The 21,055-nt window shown below is 41.6% G+C and overlaps 1 protein-coding gene across 1 annotated transcript in view; it reads right to left on the bottom strand.

The window, feature by feature from the left end:
* The window catches only part of EHD4 (EH domain containing 4), an 89,024-nt gene extending 75,156 nt beyond the window's left edge, over nt 1-13,868 (bottom strand). The window contains exon 1 of the mRNA XM_032618095.1: nt 13,524-13,868. Coding sequence (XP_032473986.1) covers nt 13,524-13,759 — 236 coding nt within the window. The 5' untranslated portion in view covers nt 13,760-13,868. The remainder of the gene's footprint in view (nt 1-13,523) is intronic.
* Between the last annotated feature and the right edge of the window lie 7,187 nt (nt 13,869-21,055).

Raw genomic sequence — 21,055 nt, 5'->3', positions numbered from 1 at the left:
ACATACAAGGGAACTCCCATAAGGTTAACAGCTGATTTCTCAGCAGAAACTCTACAAGCCAGAAGGGAGTGGCATGATATACCTAAAGTGATGAAAGGGAAGAAGCTACAACCAAGACTACTCTACCCGGCAAGAATCTCATTCAGATTCGATGGAGAAATCAAAAGCGTTACAGACAAGCAAAAGCTAAGAGAATTCAGTACCACCAAACCAGCTCTACAACAAATGCTAAAAGAACTTCTCTAAGTGGGAAACACAAGAGAAGAAAAGGACCTACAAAAACAAACCCAAAACAATTAAGAAAATGGTCATAGGAACATACATATTGATAATTACCTTAAACGTGAATGGATTAAATGCTCCAAGCAAAAGACACAGGCTTGCTGAATGGATACAAAAACAACACCCATATATATGCTGTCTACAAGAGACCCACTTCAGACCTAGGGACACATACAGACTGAAAGTGAGGGATGGAAAAAGATATTCCATGCAAATGGAAATCAAAAGAAGGCTTGAGCAGCTATACTCGTATCAGATAAAAAAGACTTTACAGAATGTTACAAGAGACAAGAAAGGACACTCCATAATGATTAAGGGATCAATCCAAGAAGAAGATATAACAATTATAAATATATATGCACCCAACATAGGAGCACCTCAATACATAAGGCAACTGCTAACAGCTATAAAAGAGGAAATTGACAGTAATGCAATAATAGTGGGGGACTTTAACACCTATGGACAGATCATCACTTACACCAATGGACAGATCATCCAAAATGAAAATAAATAAGGAAACAGAAACTTTAAATGACACAATAGACCAGATAGATTTGATATTTATAGGACGTTCCATCCAAAAACAGCAGATTACACCTTCTCCTCAAGGGATCACAGAACATTCTCCAGGATAGATCAAATCTTGGGTCACAACTCAAGCCTCAGTAAATTTGAGAAAATTGAAGTCATATCAAGCATATGTTCTGACCACAATGCTATGAGATTAGACATGAATTACAGGGAAAAAAACACAAACACATGGAGGCTAAAAATACGTTACTAAATAACCAAGACATCACTGAAGAAATCAAAGAGGAAATCAAAAACTACCTAGAGACAAATGACAATGAAAACACGATGATCCAAAACCTATGGGATACAGCAAAAGCAGATCTAAGAGGGAATTTAATAGCTATACAAGCCTACCTCAAGAAACAAGAAAAATCTCAAGTAAACAATCTAACATTACACCTAAAGGAACCAGAGAAAGAAGAACAAACAACACCCAAAGTTAGAAGAAGGAAAGAAATCATAAAGACCAGAGCAGAAATAAATGAAATAGAAACAAAGAAAACAAAAGCAAAGATCAATAAAACTAAAAGCTGGTTCTTTGAGAAGATAAACAAAATTGATAAACCATTAGTCAGACTCATCAAGAAAAAGAGGGAGAGGACTCAAATCAATAAAATTAGAAATGAAAAAGGAGAAGTTACAACAGACACCACAGAAATACAAAGCATCCTAAGAGACTACTACAAGCAACTCTATGCCAATAAAATGGACAACCTGGAAGAAATGGACAAATTCTTAGAAAGGTATAACTTTCCAATACTGAACCCAGAAGAAACAGAAAATATGAACAGACCATTCACAAGTAATGAAATTGAAACTGTGATTAAAAATCTTCCAACAAACAAAAGTCCAGGACCAGATGGCTTCACGGGTGAATTCTATCAAACATTTAGAGGAGAGCTAACACCCACTCTTCTCAAACTCTTCCAAAAAACTGCAGAGGAAGGAACACTCCCAAACTCATTCTATGAGGCCACCATCACCCTGATACCAAAACAAACAAAGATACTACAAAAAAAGAAAATTACAGACCAATATCACTGATGAATATAGATGCAAAAATCCTCAACAAAATACCAGCAAACAGAATCCAACAACACATTAATAGGATCATACACCATCAAGTGGGATTTATCCCAGGGATGCAAGGATTCTTCAATATATGCAAATCAATCGATGTGATACACCATATTAACAAATTGAAGAATAAAAACCATATGATCTCAGTAGATGCAGAAAAAGCTTACGACAAAATTCAACACCCATTTATGATAAAAACACTCCAGAAAGTGGGCATAGAGGGAACCTACCTCAACATAATAAAGGCCATATACGACAAACCCACAGCAAACATCATTCTCAATGGTGAAAAACTGAAAGCATTTCCTCTAAGATCAGGAACAAGACAAGGATATCCACTCTCACCACTATTATTCAACATAGTTTTGGAAGTCCTAGCCACAGCAATCAGAGAAGAAAAAGTAAGAAAAGGAATACAAATTGGAAATGAAAAAGTAAAACTGTCACTCCTTGCAGATGACATGATACTATACATAGAGAATCCTAAAAATGCCACCAGAAAACTACTAGAGTTAATCAATGAATTTGGTTAAGTTGCAGGATACAAAATTAATGCACAGAAATCTCTTGCATTCCTATACACTAATGATGAAAAAGCTGAAAGAGAAATTATGGAAACACTCTCATTTACCATTGCAACAGAAAGAATAAAATACCTAGGAATAAACCTACCTAGGGAGACAAAAGACCTGTATGCAGAAAACTATAAGACACTGATGAAAGAAATTAAAGATGATACCAACAGATGGAGAGATATACCATGTTCTTGGATTGGAAGAATCAATATTGTGAAAATGACTATACTACCCAAAGCAATCTACAGATTCAATGCAATCCCTATCAAATTACCAATGGCATTTTTTACGGAACTGGAACAAATAATCTTAAAATTTGTATGGAGACACAAAAGACCCCGAACAGCCAAAGCAGTCTTGAAGTAAAAAAACGGAGCTGTAAGAATCAGACTCCCTGACTTCAGACTATACCACAAAGGTACAGTAATCAAGACAATATGGTACTGGCACAAAAACAGAAACATAAATCAATGGAACAAGATAGAAAGCCCAGAGGTAAACCCACGCACCTATTGTTAACTAATCTATGACAAAGGAGACAAAGATATACAATAGAGAAAAGACAGTCTCTTCAATAAGTGGTGCTGGGAAAACTGGACAGCTACATGTAAAAGAATGAAGTTAGAACACTCCCTAACACCATACACAAAAATAAAGTCAAAATGGATTGGAGACCTAAATGTAAGACAGGACACTATAAAACTCTTAGAGGAAAACATAGGAAGAACACTCTTTGACATAAATCACAGCAAGATCTTTTTTGATCCACCTCCTAGAGTAATGGAAATAAAAACAAAAATAAACAAATGGGACCTAGTGAAACTTCAAAGCTTTTGCACAGCTAAGGAAACCATAAACAAGACAAAAAGCCAACCCTCAGAATGGGAGAAAATATTTGCAGACGAATCAACAGACAAAGGATTAATCTCCAAAATATATAAACAGCTCATGTAGCTCAATATTAAAGAAACAAACAACCCAATCCAAAAATGGGCAGAAGACCTAAATAGACATTTCTCCAAAGAAGACATACAGATGACCAAGAAGCACATGAAAAGCTGCTCAGTATCGCTAATTATTAGAGAAATGCAAATCAAAACTACAATGAGGTATCACCTCACACCAGTTAGAATGGGCATCATCAGAAAATCTACAAACAACAAATGCTGGAGAGGGTGTGGAGGAAAGGGAACCCTCTTGCACTGTTGGTGGGAATGTAAATTGATACGGCCACTATGGAGAACATTATGGAGGTTCTTTAAAAAACTAAAAATAGAATTACCATATGACCCAGCAATCCCACTACTGGGCATATACCCAGAGAAAACCATAATTCAAAAAGACACATGCACCCCAATGTTCACTGCAGCACTATTTACAATAGCCAGATCACGGAAGCAACCTAAATGCCCATTGACAGACGAACGGATAAAGAAGATGTGGTATATATATACAATGGAATATTACTCAGCCATAAAAAGGAACGAAATTGAGTCATTTGTTGAGACGTGGATGGATCTAGAGACTGTCAGAGAGAGTGAAGTCAGAAAGAGAAAAACAAATATCGTATATTAACGCATGTATGTGGAACCTAGAAAAATGATACAGATGAACCGGTTTGCAGGGCAGAAGTTGAGACACAGATGTAGAGAACAAACGTATGGACACCAAGGGGGGAAAACCGCGGTGGGTGGTGTGCTGAATTGGGTGATTGGGATTGACATGTATACACTGATGTGTATAAAATTGATGACTAATAAGAACCTGCAGTATAAAAAAAACAAACAAACCGAAAAAACAACTAATACTAAAGTTTCTTTGGGTTATTTGTATGGAAATATGTTAATATAACTATTTCAGACATTACATGAAATTTCTAAAAGTCTTATATGTTCTGGTATAATGTTATAAGTCATAATTCTAGTTATTACTTTAAAATGTATATCTCAGAAATAACTAAATTTCCTTGTCAACTGCATTATTATGAACTTTCATCAAATCTTTAACCGTGGTCATTTTTAAGTCTTTTGTCATTTACAGACAGTTCTGGGTGTACTCTGATGCTTTTGCAAAAATGTTCCTATAAAAGGGTTTCATCTTCAAGGAATTCATGGAAAAGACTCTGACAAGTACAGGTTTCTGGTAACTGACTATACTGCTGAACTGAATGAATGAGCATTTTCAGAACTCTAATGGAAAACTGATGAATTCATAAAAGTGCTAACAAGAGATCAAGATGAAAAATAAATTAATTACATGGGACTGAGTGAACTGATGAGGATGATTATAATTTTTGTGACTTTGTTTGAATTTAAAAAAAAAAGACCCAACACAGCCATAAATAAATAAATATTAAAAGAAAAAAAACTCACTGGATTTTCCAACTTGAATATTGGGATTGCAATAAAAACATATCAAAATCAAAAAAAAAGAAATTAACACATTGTAAATCAACTATATTTCAATTAAAAAATGGGAAAAATATTAAAAACAATGTTCCAAGCTTTATGATAGAGTATGATGCAAACATTATTTTTGAAGATTAATGACACGAGAAAAAATTCATCATATCGTATTAAGTGAAAAAGGCTGTTTATTAAACTGCATTTATTGCATAATCCCTGGTTTTGTAATCATGACTTCTATGTCTTCTTCTACGTCAGCTGCTAAAAATGTGAACAGATGGAGCTTGGACCATATGCCATGGAAGGTCCACCACAGTGAGTCTCTCTCTTCAGGCTTGATGGTTCTAGTGTCATGATTCCATCAACTGAATATTCATGTAGCAACGGCTCTCACATGTTTCCTGGGGGAGGCTGCCTAAGAATCACCTTGAGATATAGTTTATAAAAACAAAAAACAGATTTCTCAGTCTCATCCACAGAGATTCCAATTCATAAGGTCTGGGATGAAGCCCTGGAATCTGTTTCCGAAGGTGTCCTGGTGATCCTGACCCGCAGACAGACCCAGGAACCACAGCTCTCTAGTTCACAATTTTCCAAGGTTTTGAAAAGTACACTGAATGCCTTTTAGAAGTAAGCTTCTAGATGTCACTTCTCCTAATCCTCGGGTACTGCTGCCCTTTGTCAGGTAGACGATGTAATGAGTGGATGAGAGGCCAACCTACGGCGTCTCGCCGAGCTGACTGATGCTGCCAATGCCACACTCAACCTGGCCGGTACCGCCCCCCCTCCCTCAGAATCCTTGCTCCAAGTCCTGCCTCCTCTTGGGCTTCTGAAATGCCAGCCGCTCCCCCTCCACGGGCCCCTTCCATCAACTTCTAACTCTGCTGAGGCCATGCTCATCAACCAAACCTCCGGAACGCCTGTGACCAGGGCACGATTCCTCGCCTTCAGTGCCCAGCTGCTGAGAGTTTTCTATATTTGACGCTTCACCTCCCACTCATTCCTCAACCCTCTGCCACCTGGCTTCCATCACCACCACCTACTGACTCTTACCAAGGTCACCCTGGCTCCTGGCGGCTAATCCACTGGTTCCGTTTCCCCAAGGCAGCTGATGCTGCTGACCACCCCGCCCTCTTTCCCTGGCTTTTGTAGGGGTCGTCTTCTGTTTCACCTGTCTAGTGCCCATTTCCCCTACTTGATAGCCATGCCCTGAGAAGCTGCCTCTCCCCACCCTTAGTCCGTGAGGTTTGGGGGCTGACCACCCCACTCCAGGCACGGGTACTTCATTCCCCTGGCTCGAGAGATTGGTGCAAGGATGGACAGATGGCCAAAGTTGAGCCAATAAAACTCAAACCTGAGACTTTCTGTGAAAACTATGGGGAAAGGGGTTCTCTTTTTTCCTACTGGGGTTGCTGAGCCGGCAGAATGTGAGTCTGGAATTAGAGAGGGTCTGCCCACCCCACGAGGAACTGCCTGAGAAGGAAGCCAGCATGGGGAAGGCAGCAGAGCTGAGACAGCGAGTCCTGATGGCACCACGTGGGGTCTTAGGCCAGGCCTGAAGCCAGCACAGCCTGGTTCAAACAGTTTTGTGAGAAAAGGTATACCCTTTTTTTTTTTTTAATAGATTTTATTTTTTAGAGCGGTTTTACGTTCACAGCAAAATTGAGTGGAAAATACAGAGGTTTCCCACACACCCCCTGCCTTGACATATGCATCGCCTCCCCCATCATCAACATCCCCCAATAGAGTGGTGCGCTTATTACAACTGATGAACCCACCCTGACACAGCATTATCACCAAGAGTCCACAGTTTACATTAGGGTTCACTCTTGGTGATGTACATTCTATGGGCTAAGGTATACCTTTTTACTTAAAATTTTTTTAGTTGAATTGCTGTCACTTGCAAGCAAAACAGCCCTAAGATGGCTCTGAACCATCATCCTCCCCTGGCATTACTCCACCTACCTGGTGACATTTCCCCCAGCGTCTCCACAAGCTCCTCTTCCTCTCATTCCAGACCCATATGTCTGACCCCTCACGGACTCTACACCTGGGTGTCCACTTACGCACAGGCTTAAATCTAAACTCGTAAGTATGCCCTTACTCTTCCTCCTCTTGTGTCCCCATCTCAGCGGATAGCTCAACCACCTACCCGGTTACCCAAACCTGGGCCTCATCATTGACACTTTCTCACTTTCCCTTCCCCGTCTCCTTGGGGCAGCGAATTCTGGCTCATTCCATAGGGTTCAGCTTTTAGGTTGTATCCTCAGGGAGGCCTTTTCCAACATCCAAACCTGCAGGAAGAGTCCCTCCTATGCTCCCATCCCAAACTGTGCTTTAGTGTCACAGTTCTTGTCACCCAGAGCCCTCACAGTTTGATTCTTCTCCATAGTCTGTGATAGCTGGACCCATCCCTGAAATCAATAGTATTTGAGTAAAGAAACACTAGGCTGTGTAGGTATGATCTTATATATTGTATATTGTAAATAAAGTCTATTGTTTGGTGAAAATTAAATATTTCAGTATTTCGGCGAGATCTGTAAAAGGTATGGTACTTGACACACACTACTATGATTTTCAGGGGTCCAGCACTTGAATGGGGGTGAGAACCACTCAATTGGACCCACAGTGTTTCCCTAAAGGAGCTTTTTAAGATTATTTTTGATGTGGACCATTTAGTTTTGAAGTCTTTACTGAATTTGTTACAATATTGCTTCTGTTTTATGTTTTGTTTTTTTGGCCCCAAGGCATGTGGGATCTTAGCTCCCTGACCAGGGATCGAACCCGCACCCCCTGCATTGGAAGGTGAAGTCTTAACCACTGGACCACCAACCAGACTGCCTCCTAGTGAGTGCCTTCACTTCTCTTTAATAACTGAGTCTAGAGCCTACCAAAGGAATGGAGCAGAGCTTTGTCCTTAATCAAAATCTACTTCCCCCCATTTTTGAAAACTGGGACATTTGTCTGCTTCCAATTTTCTGATACTTTGCATATTCTTCATAATTTCTTACAAATCACCAAACACAGTTCTTAGAGCACAACTGCAAGTTCGTCCTATAAGGGCCTCCCATCTATCTATCCATCCGGGTATTTACTCGGTCTTGCCTGTGCCAGGCCCTGAAGAGCTCCTCGCAGTCTGAGTTTGAGTTCCTATCAAACATGGCTGGGCTCCCTTTACCATCCCTGGAGCATTTTCTTTGAGAGAAAAGGAGGAAGCAAACTAATAGCTGAGTAGTTCTGCTTTCTGTTAATGTTATAGCAAGAGTTCCAAGCAGTGAGCCTATCACTTCCTGATTCTTTTTCTTGTTCTAATCATACCTAAAAAGGCTTTTTTATTGTCTGAGGCATTTTTGCCCTCTCAGCCCACTCACTCCAGCTTCTTAGTGCTTTGTACTGTCCATAAACCTTGTTTTCACCCTTGTGTGTAGAACCCCTGCTCCCTTTTCCCCTATTAATGCTATATTTAATATTTAAAGTTTTAAAACATAATTACTTTTTCAAGCATTTTATAGGAAAACATCATACCTTGATTTTACTAACTTGAGTGTTATGAAGAATGTACATTTATACACTGACAAGACCATACAAGGGAACAAGCGTAGGGATGGTGTGATGGCTATTTGTACTCCTTTGTTCTCGGGTCTACTCCTTAGTTCCTTCTGTCCTTGTGTTCTTTCAGCTTACTCCCACTTTTTTTTCATTTGTTTTCTTTCTGGCATCCATTTTTATTTTAAATTATTGTACACAAATGCAGAAATTACTTGACTAGCACTAACTGCAGAATTTATAGAAAGTAAATAAATCACAGGATGCTTAATACTGAAAGACTGAATTGTTTTATATTTTTTAATCGAGATATAATTCATATACCATAAAATTCACACTTTTAAAAGGCACAATTCTGTGGTTTTTAGTATACTCACAGAGTTGTGAAACTAATACCACTATCTAATTTCAGAACATTTTTATCACCCAAAAAGAAACGCTGTACCCATTAGAAGTCACTTCCTATTCTTTTTTGCAGTGTGGATATCCAGCTGTCCCACCATCATTTGTTAAAAAGAATATCTACCCCCATTGAATTGTCTTGGAACCCTTGTAAAAACAAATTTATCATAGATGTATGGGTTTATTTCTGGACTCTCAATTCTATTCCGTTGATCTATATGTTTATCTTTAGCTAGTATCACACTGTCTTGTTTACTGTAACTTTGTGGTATGTTTTGAAATCAGAAGTATGAGAAATGCAATTTTTTTTTCAAGATTGTTTTGGCTATTCTGGATCCCTTACACTTCCATGTGAATTTTAGGATCAGCTTGTCAATTTCTGTAAAGAAGGCAACTGGGATTTTGCTAGGGATTGCCGTGAATCTGCAGGTCACTTTGAGTACTACTGCCATTCTAAAAATATTAAGTTTTCCAATCCATGAACATGGAATGTCTTTCTTTTTTTTTTTTAAGGCTTTCTTTAATTTCTTTCAACAAAGTTTTATAGTTTTCAGTGCATAAGTTTTATATTACTTTTGTTAAATTTATTCCTAGGTATTTTATTTTTTAAGGTGCTATTATAAATGGAATTTTCTTAATTTCATTTTCAGATTGTTCATTGCTAGTGTATAGAAATATAATTGATTCTGTATATTAATCTTATATCCTGACATCTTGCTGAACTTGTTAGTTTTAAGAGTTTTTTAAGGCTTTTCCTAAATCTTTAGGATTTTTCTATATACAGGATCATGTCCTCTGTGAATAGAGATGGTTTTACTTCTTCCTTTCCAATCTACATGCCTTCTGTTTCTTTTTCTTGCCTAATTTCCTTGGTCTCTACCCTTTAAAAGCCTATATAGCTTCCTGAGTGACTTCCTTTTTTTTTTTCCTTATTAGGATAAATTTTTTGAGAGAACAGGACAGGGTGTAGGAGGAAGAGAGAAAGTAGAGCTCTTAAAAATCAGAAGTTGTGGGCTTCCCTGGTGGCACAGTGGTTGAGAGTCCACCTGCAGATGCAGGGGACACGGGTTCATGCCCCGGTCCGGGAGGATCCCACATACCGCGGAGCGGCTGTGCCTGTGAGCCATGGCCGCTGAGCCTGTGCTCCGCAACGGGAGAGGCCACACAGTGAGAGGCCTGCATACCGCCAAAAAAAAAAAAAATCAGAAGTTGCAGTTGTGTGGTTTGAATGGATTTTTGGTGAACCTCACATCCTCTCCGTGGAAATGTCTTCCTTCATAGCACCTGGGCCCAGGGACTTTCTGGGGGAATCTCTGAAATCTGTTTTCCTCAGGTTTTGGACATAAGCCTGGCTGAACCCAATATCCAGCCTTCCTTGGCTGTTAAAGAGTCTACCATGACATGGCCACTTCCCCCGTGCCCATCTCTTCTCCTTCTCTGGTCAGTTCTTTTTTTTTTTGGTTTTTTTTTTTTTTTTTTTTTTTTTTACGCGGGCCTCTCTCTGCTGTGGCCTCTCCCGTTGCGGAGCACAGGCTCCGGACGCGCAGGCCCAGCCGCTCCGCGTCATGTGGGATCTTCCCGGACCGGGGCGCGAACCCGAGTCCCCTGCATCGGCAGGCGGACTCTCAACCGCTGCGCCACCAGGGAAGCCCCTCTCTGGTCAGTTCTTTCCTGCCGGTCAGAGGCAGAGCACCAACAGTTCCTCCCATTGCATCCTCTGTCTTCTGAGAAATAAAACTGTCAACGAAACAATAGGCTGTTTGTTTCTACCTCCAAAAGACTTTGACAAACATCTCCTGAAGTTCTGGGCCAGCTTTGTGACCCATGTGAGGAGAGTCCACCAAGACTCTCCTTCTATCCATCCTCCTCCTCACACTTGAGTCCTTCATGGTGATCTTCCACGCAGGAATGAGCACAACTTCTTGACACTCAGGTTCTCCATCCACCCCATTTAGGAGACCTCTTCATTAGAACACGGCACACACTTAATTTCTTCACTCTTGGTGAATGTCCTGGCTCACCATGTTTCAGTGGGGCTCTTAGTTCATCCCAGTTATGGGACAAAAGGAAGCAAGAGTAAGGTTTCATCAAGGGTGTGGAATGTACATCAAAGGTCTTGCTGAGTGGCTTTACAAGGAGAGAAGTTTCCCTCCATATCAGTGAAGGTTCTGTGTTACCAGTGACCTCTTGGGATATGCAGGAAGCCAGGTAGATAAGAATCTCTGACTATGCAGATAGGTGCACCCCATAGTCAAGTATGAGCTTCCAGTGCTCACTGGCTAGAAGCAAACCACCCAGGCACTGAGAAAAGACAGCCACGGATGCAGGCATGTTCCAGGACTGTCAGCACCCTGGGCCAACACCTCTGGCCCCCAGTTCCAGTGCAGGACTCTAGAGGGCAGCTGCCCTTTTGTTTGGGGCTTTCCTCCCAGAAGCTACATCTTTTCCTCCTAGCTCCACTCTGAAACCAAACTCCCGTCTCCGGTGCTCACCAACCTTCCTGTCTACCCTGATTTTCTTCTACCCTGTCTACCTCACAGGTCCACTTTTGTGCCTGCTGCCTAACAATAAAGTCACTTTGTCGTTAGGGAAGGTCTCAAGAGCAAGTGACTTCCTGATAAGGTGACTCCTCCCTCACCCTGGTGTTGCACATGGGGCTCCAGTGCCTCCTGAGAAGTAGTTCATTTGGATGGAGTTGCCAGACCTCAAAATCCATCTTTAAACTATGCTTAGCTATTCCACAAAGCTCCCCCCAAATGATGAAACAGAAAAACAGTAAACTGAAAAAAAGATCGATTCATGTTCCTGTGGGTTTGTCTGCCTTTGGCTTGCTTACTATCCAGGCTGTGGGAGCAGAGAGAGTGCCTCATCACATCCGGGTTGACACAGTATCAACCATGGCTCCCTAATCGCACAATAAAGCTCTCCTGGCAAGGACAGATGGGAGGAACTACCCAGGGTGCTGTGAACATGCCACCGCTAATGTCTGAGACTATTATAACAATGCTTACCTTCTTATCCTTTATTTGTTGTATATTTCACACACACACAAAAAAGTCCATCTACCACTCTTGTACCACTTGGTCATAATACTTCATTGTCCCACATACTTAAAAACTGGTTAGTATTACTGAGACCTTAAATGTATTGTGCCTCATCTTTCAAGGTATCAGTTACTGTAATATTTCTATGGTTCATTTTGAGTGTCTTAGGTGACATATTTAATACTGTTTTCAGCTTACTAATGAGCACCAAATAGAGCAATTTAAAATTATTTTCTTCCATCTTCCTTCACATTCAATTTACTGCCTAGAACTATATTTCAATAGAGTATATTTGTTTTACTGAATTCATTCACAGTGTATCTGCAGGCCTATATTTTCTGTAGTGACAACTACTCTATTTGTGGGAACTATTTAGGTCACTGGAAGGGAGAAAAAGAGGTCACTACTTAATAGAAATGGCATGTATCCAAATACCAATGCAGTTTTCTGAACACCTGTTGAACATCAATGATGAAGAGACTGTTACAATTTCCAAAACCCTGGATCAAAACCTTAAATGATTACTTTGTTTCAACTGACACAGTTTAACCCAGGAAAACAAGTCTCCTAACCAAAGAAAGTGAGTCTTAATATGCCAGCTGCTTTAAAAGTAAAACAGCCTCTTCAAAAAGCTATCTGTTACAATGTAAATGATTTCCCATCAAAAATCACTAGGAAGGAGCTACATGACTTGAATGTCAAGGCATGCACCGTAACTGTTTGCTTTTGGAGACACAGCGAGCATGACAATATTTTCAGCTGTCAAGGGTGAGGGAGGAGGGACTGACCCACCTAAGAAATGGAAACTAACGAATAGTAATATGACACTCCCCCTTAGTTCCACTGGGCATCCGCTGGTGCGGCGGCTACACACAGCTAACTTCCTAAGGCACGGTAAAGGGAGGCTGTGCAACAGCTGAATGAAGGCGGCCTCTCTGCCCTGTCCCCCGAACACTGTGGTGGAGGCGGCGTGCAAGGACCGCAAGGGAAGGGGGAGTGGGCAATACCCTCTACTGTTGCCATTCATTCATTCTTTCTTTCTTTCTTTCATTCATCCAACAAATAGTTATTCGCGGCGCACTGTGCTAGGGGCTTAACTTTCCAACTTTGACTCAATAACACATTCTGTTACCCCACACCTCCGTCCCCATTTCCAGCCGTAGCCCTCACTAGCTCATCAAGAAGGTGCTTATTATAACCTCGCTTTCCCTCCCTTCTCCGGGTTCCCAGGCTAGGGTGACAAGATAATGCCAGCCAGAGAAGTGCCTTTCCAAAAGCAAAGAAGGAGGGCTCGGAGTACGCAGACAGGGGCGGGGGGCGGTTTCGAGGACCCTCCTGGCTGCGTAGGGAGAGCCAGCCCCTACTTTGTCGGCCGCGCCCCGGGTGGGGCTTCGGACACCCGGGCACCGCGCTCAGACGGGGAACCTGAGGTCACGCTGATACTGGAGGAGGAAGCAGCGGAGACGGGGTTCCTCCAAGGGGAAGTGTGCGCTGCAGGAAGCCCGAGGGAGGCGGGAGACTGGTGACAACGAGCACACACGTGGGGAGGACCGCCTCCACCTAGGTGGTGGGGACAGGTTCGCAGGCAGGGGTGAGGAGCGGGCAGGGAAGGTTACCTGATGAACGTGGTCTTGCCCGTGCTGTACTGGCCCACCAGCAAGATCATGGGCTTGTTCTCAAAGTCGGCGTCCTCCAGCGCGGGCGAGTGGAACTCGTGGAAGCGGTACGCCTCCTCCAGCGGCAGCACCTTGCGCAGGTAGAGCGAGCGCAGGCCGCCCGTCACCGTCTGCACCGCGTCCGCGCCGCCCGCTCGTTCGCGCCCGCCCGCCTGCCGCCCCAACCAGCTAAACATCCTGCCGCCGGTCCGCCCGTCCGCACCCCGCGCTCGCCCTCTCAGTGCAGGTCCAGCGAACTGTCCCCACTCCGGACTCGACCCTCCCCAGCTCGCACTGAGCTGCCCAGGCCGCCCTAGCCACCGCCCGAGCTGGCCCCGCCTCGCGCCGTCTCAGCCAATCCCCAGTATCTACGTCACGGGAGCTCGTTCACTATTCAGAAGGACTCTCTCAAGTCCTTCCTCATTGGGCTGCTACCAGCGCGGGTGGAGGGGCCAACCAATGGAGAGGAGGTTCTTAATGAATTATTGATGACGGAGCCCTCTGGAGGACTGGGAGGGGAAGAGGGTGTTTCTCGAAACCACCAGCGCACTCTGGCCAGGTGGCGTCGGCTTCCGGGCAAATCTGAGCTGGTAATAAAAGAGCCTCCGGAGGCTCCTTAGTCTCCGGGGACGTTTACTCATTCCAACCCTGTGGACGTCGATGCTGGGGACAAATGTTCAGAAAGTTCACAGGCAGGTTCTTTCTACCTACTGGCAGGTTATTACACACATTTTATTGGTGAAGAGACCCTGACTCACGGACACAATTGACAATATTTGAAGTAGGGGAAATAGACTTCAATTTACTTGGGTATGTTTCTCCACACTGCCTCCACTAAATTCTGGGTCGATTGAAGACCTTTTGCCCTTAGTTTTCTTTATCTGACTTTCTGTAAATTTGAAGATTTAGTTATCCTCATTATTACAAACTCATTGCCACATAGTAACATAAAAAGACTGTTACCTCCTAGCTGTCTCTTTTTCAGGTGAAAAGGATACATCTAAATTGAGATTGGGAGAAATAATCAGCCATCACTTTTGGTGTCCTAGGTTACAGTTTTAAAATGTCTCAGTTGTTTCAGAGCATTTCTCAAGTGTGGTGGAGGGGGGCACCTGCATAAGAATAACCTGGGATACTTGTTAAAAATGCAGATTTCTGGTCATCACCCCAGGCCTACTGAATTAAAATACTGAAGAGGGTTGGAGCGCAACAACTACCCCCAGGTGATTCTGATGTATCCTAAATGTGAGGTAATAGGATCACAACAGACTTCTCACATTTGATAGCAATGCAGTCTGATTCAGTGGGTATGGGATGGGACCCAAGACTGCATTTCTAACAAGCCCCCAGGAGATGGATCTGCTTGTTCATGGATCATAATTTGAGTACCAAGGCTGTGGTGGAGAGAACAGGATTTGGCATCAAAAGACCTGGGTTTGAATTCTGACTATATAAATTAATTGCTATGTGATCTTAAATGCAATGAGTTGTCTCTCTGCCTCAGTTTTCTTGTTTGTAAATTGGGAATTCCTTTGGAGTTGCGTGGATAAAGTATTTAGATGGAGCTATGTGTGACTAAGGAAGTGCAAAGAAAGCCAAGGGAAAATGTAGTTAGATATCTGCCTCATGTCAAAATAAAGATTGAAATGTAAAAATAAAAAAACCATAGACCTACTAGAAGAAGAGCTACTACTTCAGAAGCTACTGAAGATTTGTAAAATTTGGAAGGGAAAAGCTTTTCTAATCAACATCAAATATAGAAATTATGAAAAAAAGAGTTGATAGATTTGTCAACAAAAAAGTAAAGGCTTCAATTTTTTTTAAATACATACAAACAAACCCATATAAACATACTCTTGCCATGTGATCCAGAATTTGCTCTCCTTGGTATTTACCCAAATGAGTTGAAAACTTATGTCCACAGGAGAACTGCACACAAGTGTTTATAGCAGCTTTATTGATAATTGCCAAAACTTGGAAGCAACTAAGATGTCCTTAACGAGGTGAATGGGTAAGTAAACTGTGGTATGTTTAGACAATGAAATATTATTCAGCTAAAAAGAAATGAGTTATCAAGCCAGGAAAAGACGTGGAGGAAACTTAAAACTATATTACTAAGTGAAAGAAGCCAGTCTAAAAAGTCTACATACTATATTATTGCAACTGTATGACATTCTGGAAAAGGCAAAACTATGGAGACTGTAAAAAGATCAGTGGTTGCCAGGGGTTAGAGAGGAGGGAAGGATGAGTAGGAAGGGCACAGAAGGTTTGTAGGGCAGTGAAACTATTCTGTGTGATAATGTAATTGTGGATACATATAATTATACATTTGTCCAAATCCATAGAATATATAACACCAAGAGGGAACCGTAATGTAAATTGTGGATTTGGGGTGATAATCATGTGTCAGTGTAGGTTAGGTTCATTGATTGTAACATATGTAACACTCTGGTGTAGGATGTTGATAGTGTGGGATGTTGATAGTGGGAAGGCTGTGTTGCAAGGATAAGGGATACATGGGAACTCTCTGTACTTTATACTCAGTTTTGCTGTGACTTTAAGACTGCTCTAAAAAAATTCTATTAAAAATAGTATATATAAAAAACCAAACAAATCCATAAACAAAAGTAAAGGGCAAAAGACAAATTGGGTAAAATATTACAGACATATGTGATATACATATTTAATTAAGGACATTAGAACTTTAAAAAGCTACTATGAAGTTATTAAGAAAGAAATGAATAAACTGAACACCACATTAGACAAATGAGCAAAGGACATAGACAACTAAAAAAACTAATACAACTGGCTAGTAAACATTAAATGATGCTGATCTCCATTAATAATCAAAGAAACAAATTTAAAATGAAGAGATAACATTAAGAATGGCAGACTTATTTTTCTAAGATGATGCCTAATGTTGGCAAGGGTGTATGAAAAGGTACCTTTTCATACATTGCTGGAGATGGTGTAAATTGGAACTTCTCTGGAGTCCATACTTATCAAAAATCTTGAAAATGCACATTCAAGACTTCTGCTTCTCAACATCATACTTAAGGTGAAATGACTGAAAGCTTTCCCTCTACAATCAGGAACAGGGTAAAGATGTCTGATTTTACCACTTCTATTTAATATCCTACTAGAGGTTCTAGTCACTACAATAAGGCAAGTAAAAGAAAAGGTATCTAGATTGGATAGGAAGAAGTAAAACTCTATTTGCAGAAAATATGATCATCTATGTAGAAAATTCTATGGAATCTACAAAAAAAGCTTGCAGAACTAAGTGAGCCTAGCAAGGTTGCTGGGTATAAGACAAGAACCTCCTGTATTTTTATATACTAGAAATGAATAACTGGACAATGAAGTAAAAAAAATCAGTATCATTTGCAATAGCATTGAAAATGTTAAATACTTAGGGATAAACCTAATTTTTAAAATGTACAAGGTCTATACACTGAGAACTACAAAGCATTTCTGGGAGAAATAAAGAAGGTCTAAATAAATGGAGATATATACCATGCTTGTGGCTCACAAGACTCAATATTGTTAAGATGTCAATTTTCTCCAAACTGATATATAGATTTAGTGCAATCCCAGCAGGCTTTTATTTTTGTTAATTGACACGCTGATTCTAAATTCACATGTAAATACAGAGGACCTAAAATAGCCAGAACAACTTTGAAAAATAACAAAGTTGGAAAACATACTACCTAATTTCAAAACTCATTGTAAAGCTACGGAAATCAAGACAGCATGGTATTGGTATAGAGATAGACTAATATATCAAAAGAACAAAATAGAGTCTAGAAATAGACCCACACATACATGGTCAATTGATTTTTGACAAAGTGCAAAGGCAATTCAATGGATAAAGGAGTCTTTTCAACCAATAATGCTAGAACAGTTGGACATCCATATGTGAAAAAATGAACTTTGATCTCTACCTTGCACTATATGTAAAAATTATCTCAAAATGATTATAAACATAAATCATAAATGTAAGACTTAAAGTTATAAAACTTCTAGACAAAAACATAGCAGAAAACCTTTGTGACCTTATGTAGGGAAAGGTTTCTTAGATGATACTAAAAGCATGATCCATAAAAGAAAAAAATTGATAAATTGGACTTGATCAAAATTAAGAACTCCTGGCCTTTGAAAGATACTGTAAAGAGAATGAAAAGACAAATCACAGACTAGAATACATTTGCAAATTACATATCTGATAAAGGACTTGTATCCAGAATATATTAAGACCTCTTAAATCTCAATATCAAGAAGACAGGGAGTTCCCTGGTGGTCCAGTGGTTAGGACTTGGTGCTTTCACTGCCATGGCCCGGGTTCAACCCCTGGTCAGGGAACTAAGATTCCACAAGCCAGGCGGCGCAGGGGGAAGAAAAAAACACACCAAGATACTGTTATATACCTATTAGAATGCCTGAAATTAAGTCTGATTATACCAGTTGTTGGTGAGGATGTGGAACAACTGGAACCCTCATTCATTTGCCAGTGGAATGTAAAATGGTACAACCACTTGGAAAACAGTTTGGCAGTGTCTTAAAAAGTGAAGCATACACCTACCACATGACCCAGCATGGGGGAGCAGAGGGAAGGATTACAAAGGGCATTAGAAGGAGACTTTTGTTGGCCTGAAGGATTTACTCATTACCTTGATTGTGGTTATGGTTGACAGTTGGATATATCTGTTGAAACTCAACAAATTGTGTACTTTAAATATGTGCAGTTTATTGTATGTCAATTGTACCTTTACTAGTTGTTAGAAATGCTCACACTTCTCAGGAATTTTATCCTGAGGGAATAATGAATGTAAAGATTTATCAAAGGAATGTCTATCAGCATATCATTTATAATAGTGAAAAGCTGTGACTAGTTGTCCCCCCATGAAAGACTAGTTAAGCAGATGATGGATTCCTATGCAGTCTCTGAAAATTGTTATATGAGTATTAATGACCTGAGAAAATGCTCAGAATATATTTTTAAGTGGAAAAAAGCAGATTACAGAAGTGAATCCATGTAATTGCTATGGCAAACCGTATGGCAGTTCCTCAGACAATTAAAGACAGAAGTACCATATTATCCAGCAATCCCATTTCTGGGTATATATCCAAAAGAATTGAAGATAGGGTCTCTAAGACATATTTGCATACTCATGTTCATAGCAGCTCCACTCACAATAGTCAAGAGGTGGAAGCAACCTAAGTGTTGATTGATGGATGAATGGATAAACAAAATATGTGTATATACATACAATGAAATATTATTCAGCCATAAAAAGGAAGGAAATTCTCTTAGGTCACAATCTCAATGAACCTCGAAAACATTATGCTACATGAAATATGCTGAGACCCCTTTATCCTTCCTGCTGCCTGGAATGTGGGCATGATGGGTGGAGCTCCAACAGCCATATTGGACCAGAAGGAAAACTTGAGGATGGCAGAAGCAAGAGCTGAAAGGAGCCTGGGTCTCCGATAAGAAATAGAAAAATAAACTTCTTCTGTCTTGTTTAAGCCTCTTTAGATCCTTTTTGGTTATGTAGCAAAAGCAATGTTAACTGATATAGAATTTGAATACGTGAATCAAGAACTTAGGGCATTACCTTGGCTAGAACTAAAGTGTTGCAAGTTTTCAAAATAGAAGCAGTAGTAGAAGACCTGGGTGTAGATGAGATTGCTTAAGGAGAGTATAGAGTGAGAAGGGGGGAGAGCTAAGCAAAGAGCCTCAAGGAGTACTAGCAGTTAAAGGAGAGAGAGGAGGTGAAGCCAGGGAAGAGGCTTGAAAATGTCCAAGCACATGTGGCCCCTTCCCTCTAGGGCTGGGTTGGCAGCCCCTAACGTGTGCCCCTGTGTACACAGCTAATATGAAACTTCCTCTTTGTATTGCAAGCCTCTGTTTCCATGGAGGTCTCCTGCATGGGACCAGAAGGAAGCTCCTTGAAGTGTGGGGTCAATTGTTCATCCTTTTTTTTGTTGTCCCAGTGCCTACAGCAGTGACTGGCACATAGTGGGAAGGCAATAAATATTTGCAAGTGGAACTGAATTGAACTGCTTGCTGTTGGCAAGGAAGTCATGGGAAGGGAGGGTTTCAGGAAGGAGGGAGTGGTCTGCAGGGCCAAAGGTGGTGAACAATCGAGTAAGATAAGGCCTGTAAAGGGCTGGTGCCATTTGGCTCAGTGTATTGGCAATTAGGAGGGCATTGGTGACCTCGGGGAGAAGTGTTTTCATGGAGACATAAGAGCAGAAAACATCCACTGTGGGGCAGGGTGACTGGGCTGTGTGGCAGTGTGGTGTGCTGCCTGCTCTCAGGAAGGAAAGGGGAGACAGGGAGGGAGGGACATTGGGGGAGAAAGGAGTTTTATTTAATCTTTCTATTAAATCATGTTATAGGCGGAGAGCAGGGAACCTGAGGCGGGAGCCTCCCTGTCCTCCCCAGGACCCTATGCTCTTGCCCCTCTCGGAGCTGATGATACTTTGTCCTTATCCCTTGTGTGGCCCTTACTCATCCCCTGCTCTGTGACACTGCCAGCACTGTTTTAGAAGCTAAGTCACTATTTAACTTCTCGAGTCTGTATACAAATCTTTTCATGTTTTACCCCCCAACCCAAATCTAAGTTCCTGGAAAGCAGAGGCTGTTCACAGACTGCTGTATATCAGGTAGGTGCTAGGCTGATGCTGGCCGCCCTTCTTTCCTCTCCGTCAATTAGTGCTTCATGAAAACCATCTGAGCTTCAAACAGCATAAGTCAGCAAGGGCTGGTGCTCCACTAGTCACTGCTGCGGCTTCACAAAAACAGAGGGGCACCCCACCACACAAGAAATGGGGAACCCCTGCAGGAGGAGAGGAGGGCTGGGATGAAAACAGCCTTCCCGCACCTCTGGCCGTGCGTGTGGGAAGCCCCGGCAGGGATGAAGGCAGGAGTTATGCAGGGTTTGCAGCACCAGATGATGAAAGCTGATCAGTCAACAGCGTTTACCCGCATGGCCAGTTTATTCTGTGCTCAAAAAATACAATGATTTGGGCTTCCCTGGTGGCGCAGTGGTTGAGGGTCCACCTGCCGATGCCGGGGCCGCGGGTTCGTGCCCCGGTCCGGGAGGATCCCACATGCCGCAGAGCGGCTGGGCCCGTGAGCCATGGCTGCTGGGCCTGCGCGTCTGGAGCCTGTGCTCCGCAACGGGAGAGGCCGCAATAGTGAGAGGCCCGCGCACCGCGATGAAGAGTGGCCCCCGCTTGCCACAACTAGAGAAAAGCCCTCGCACAGAAACGAAGACCCAACACAGCCAAAAATAAATAAATAAATACATAAATTTAAAAAAAAAAAAAAATACAATGATTTTATAAACCTCGTTTTACATACTTCGATGAATCCAAGGCAGGGCTGCCTTCACCTTACAATAAACACCCAGGTCTTACCCAGTGGCTCACTCTGATCATTTTAGGAGAACCCGTTTCTTGCAGATGGAAAGAAAAGATGGCAA

Source organism: Phocoena sinus, chromosome 2, assembly GCF_008692025.1.
Source record: "Phocoena sinus isolate mPhoSin1 chromosome 2, mPhoSin1.pri, whole genome shotgun sequence".
In the NCBI taxonomy this organism is placed as follows: Eukaryota; Metazoa; Chordata; class Mammalia; order Artiodactyla; family Phocoenidae; genus Phocoena; species Phocoena sinus.
The sequence above is the reverse complement of the archived record's forward strand: the minus strand, read 5'-3'. Positions and strand labels throughout refer to the sequence as shown.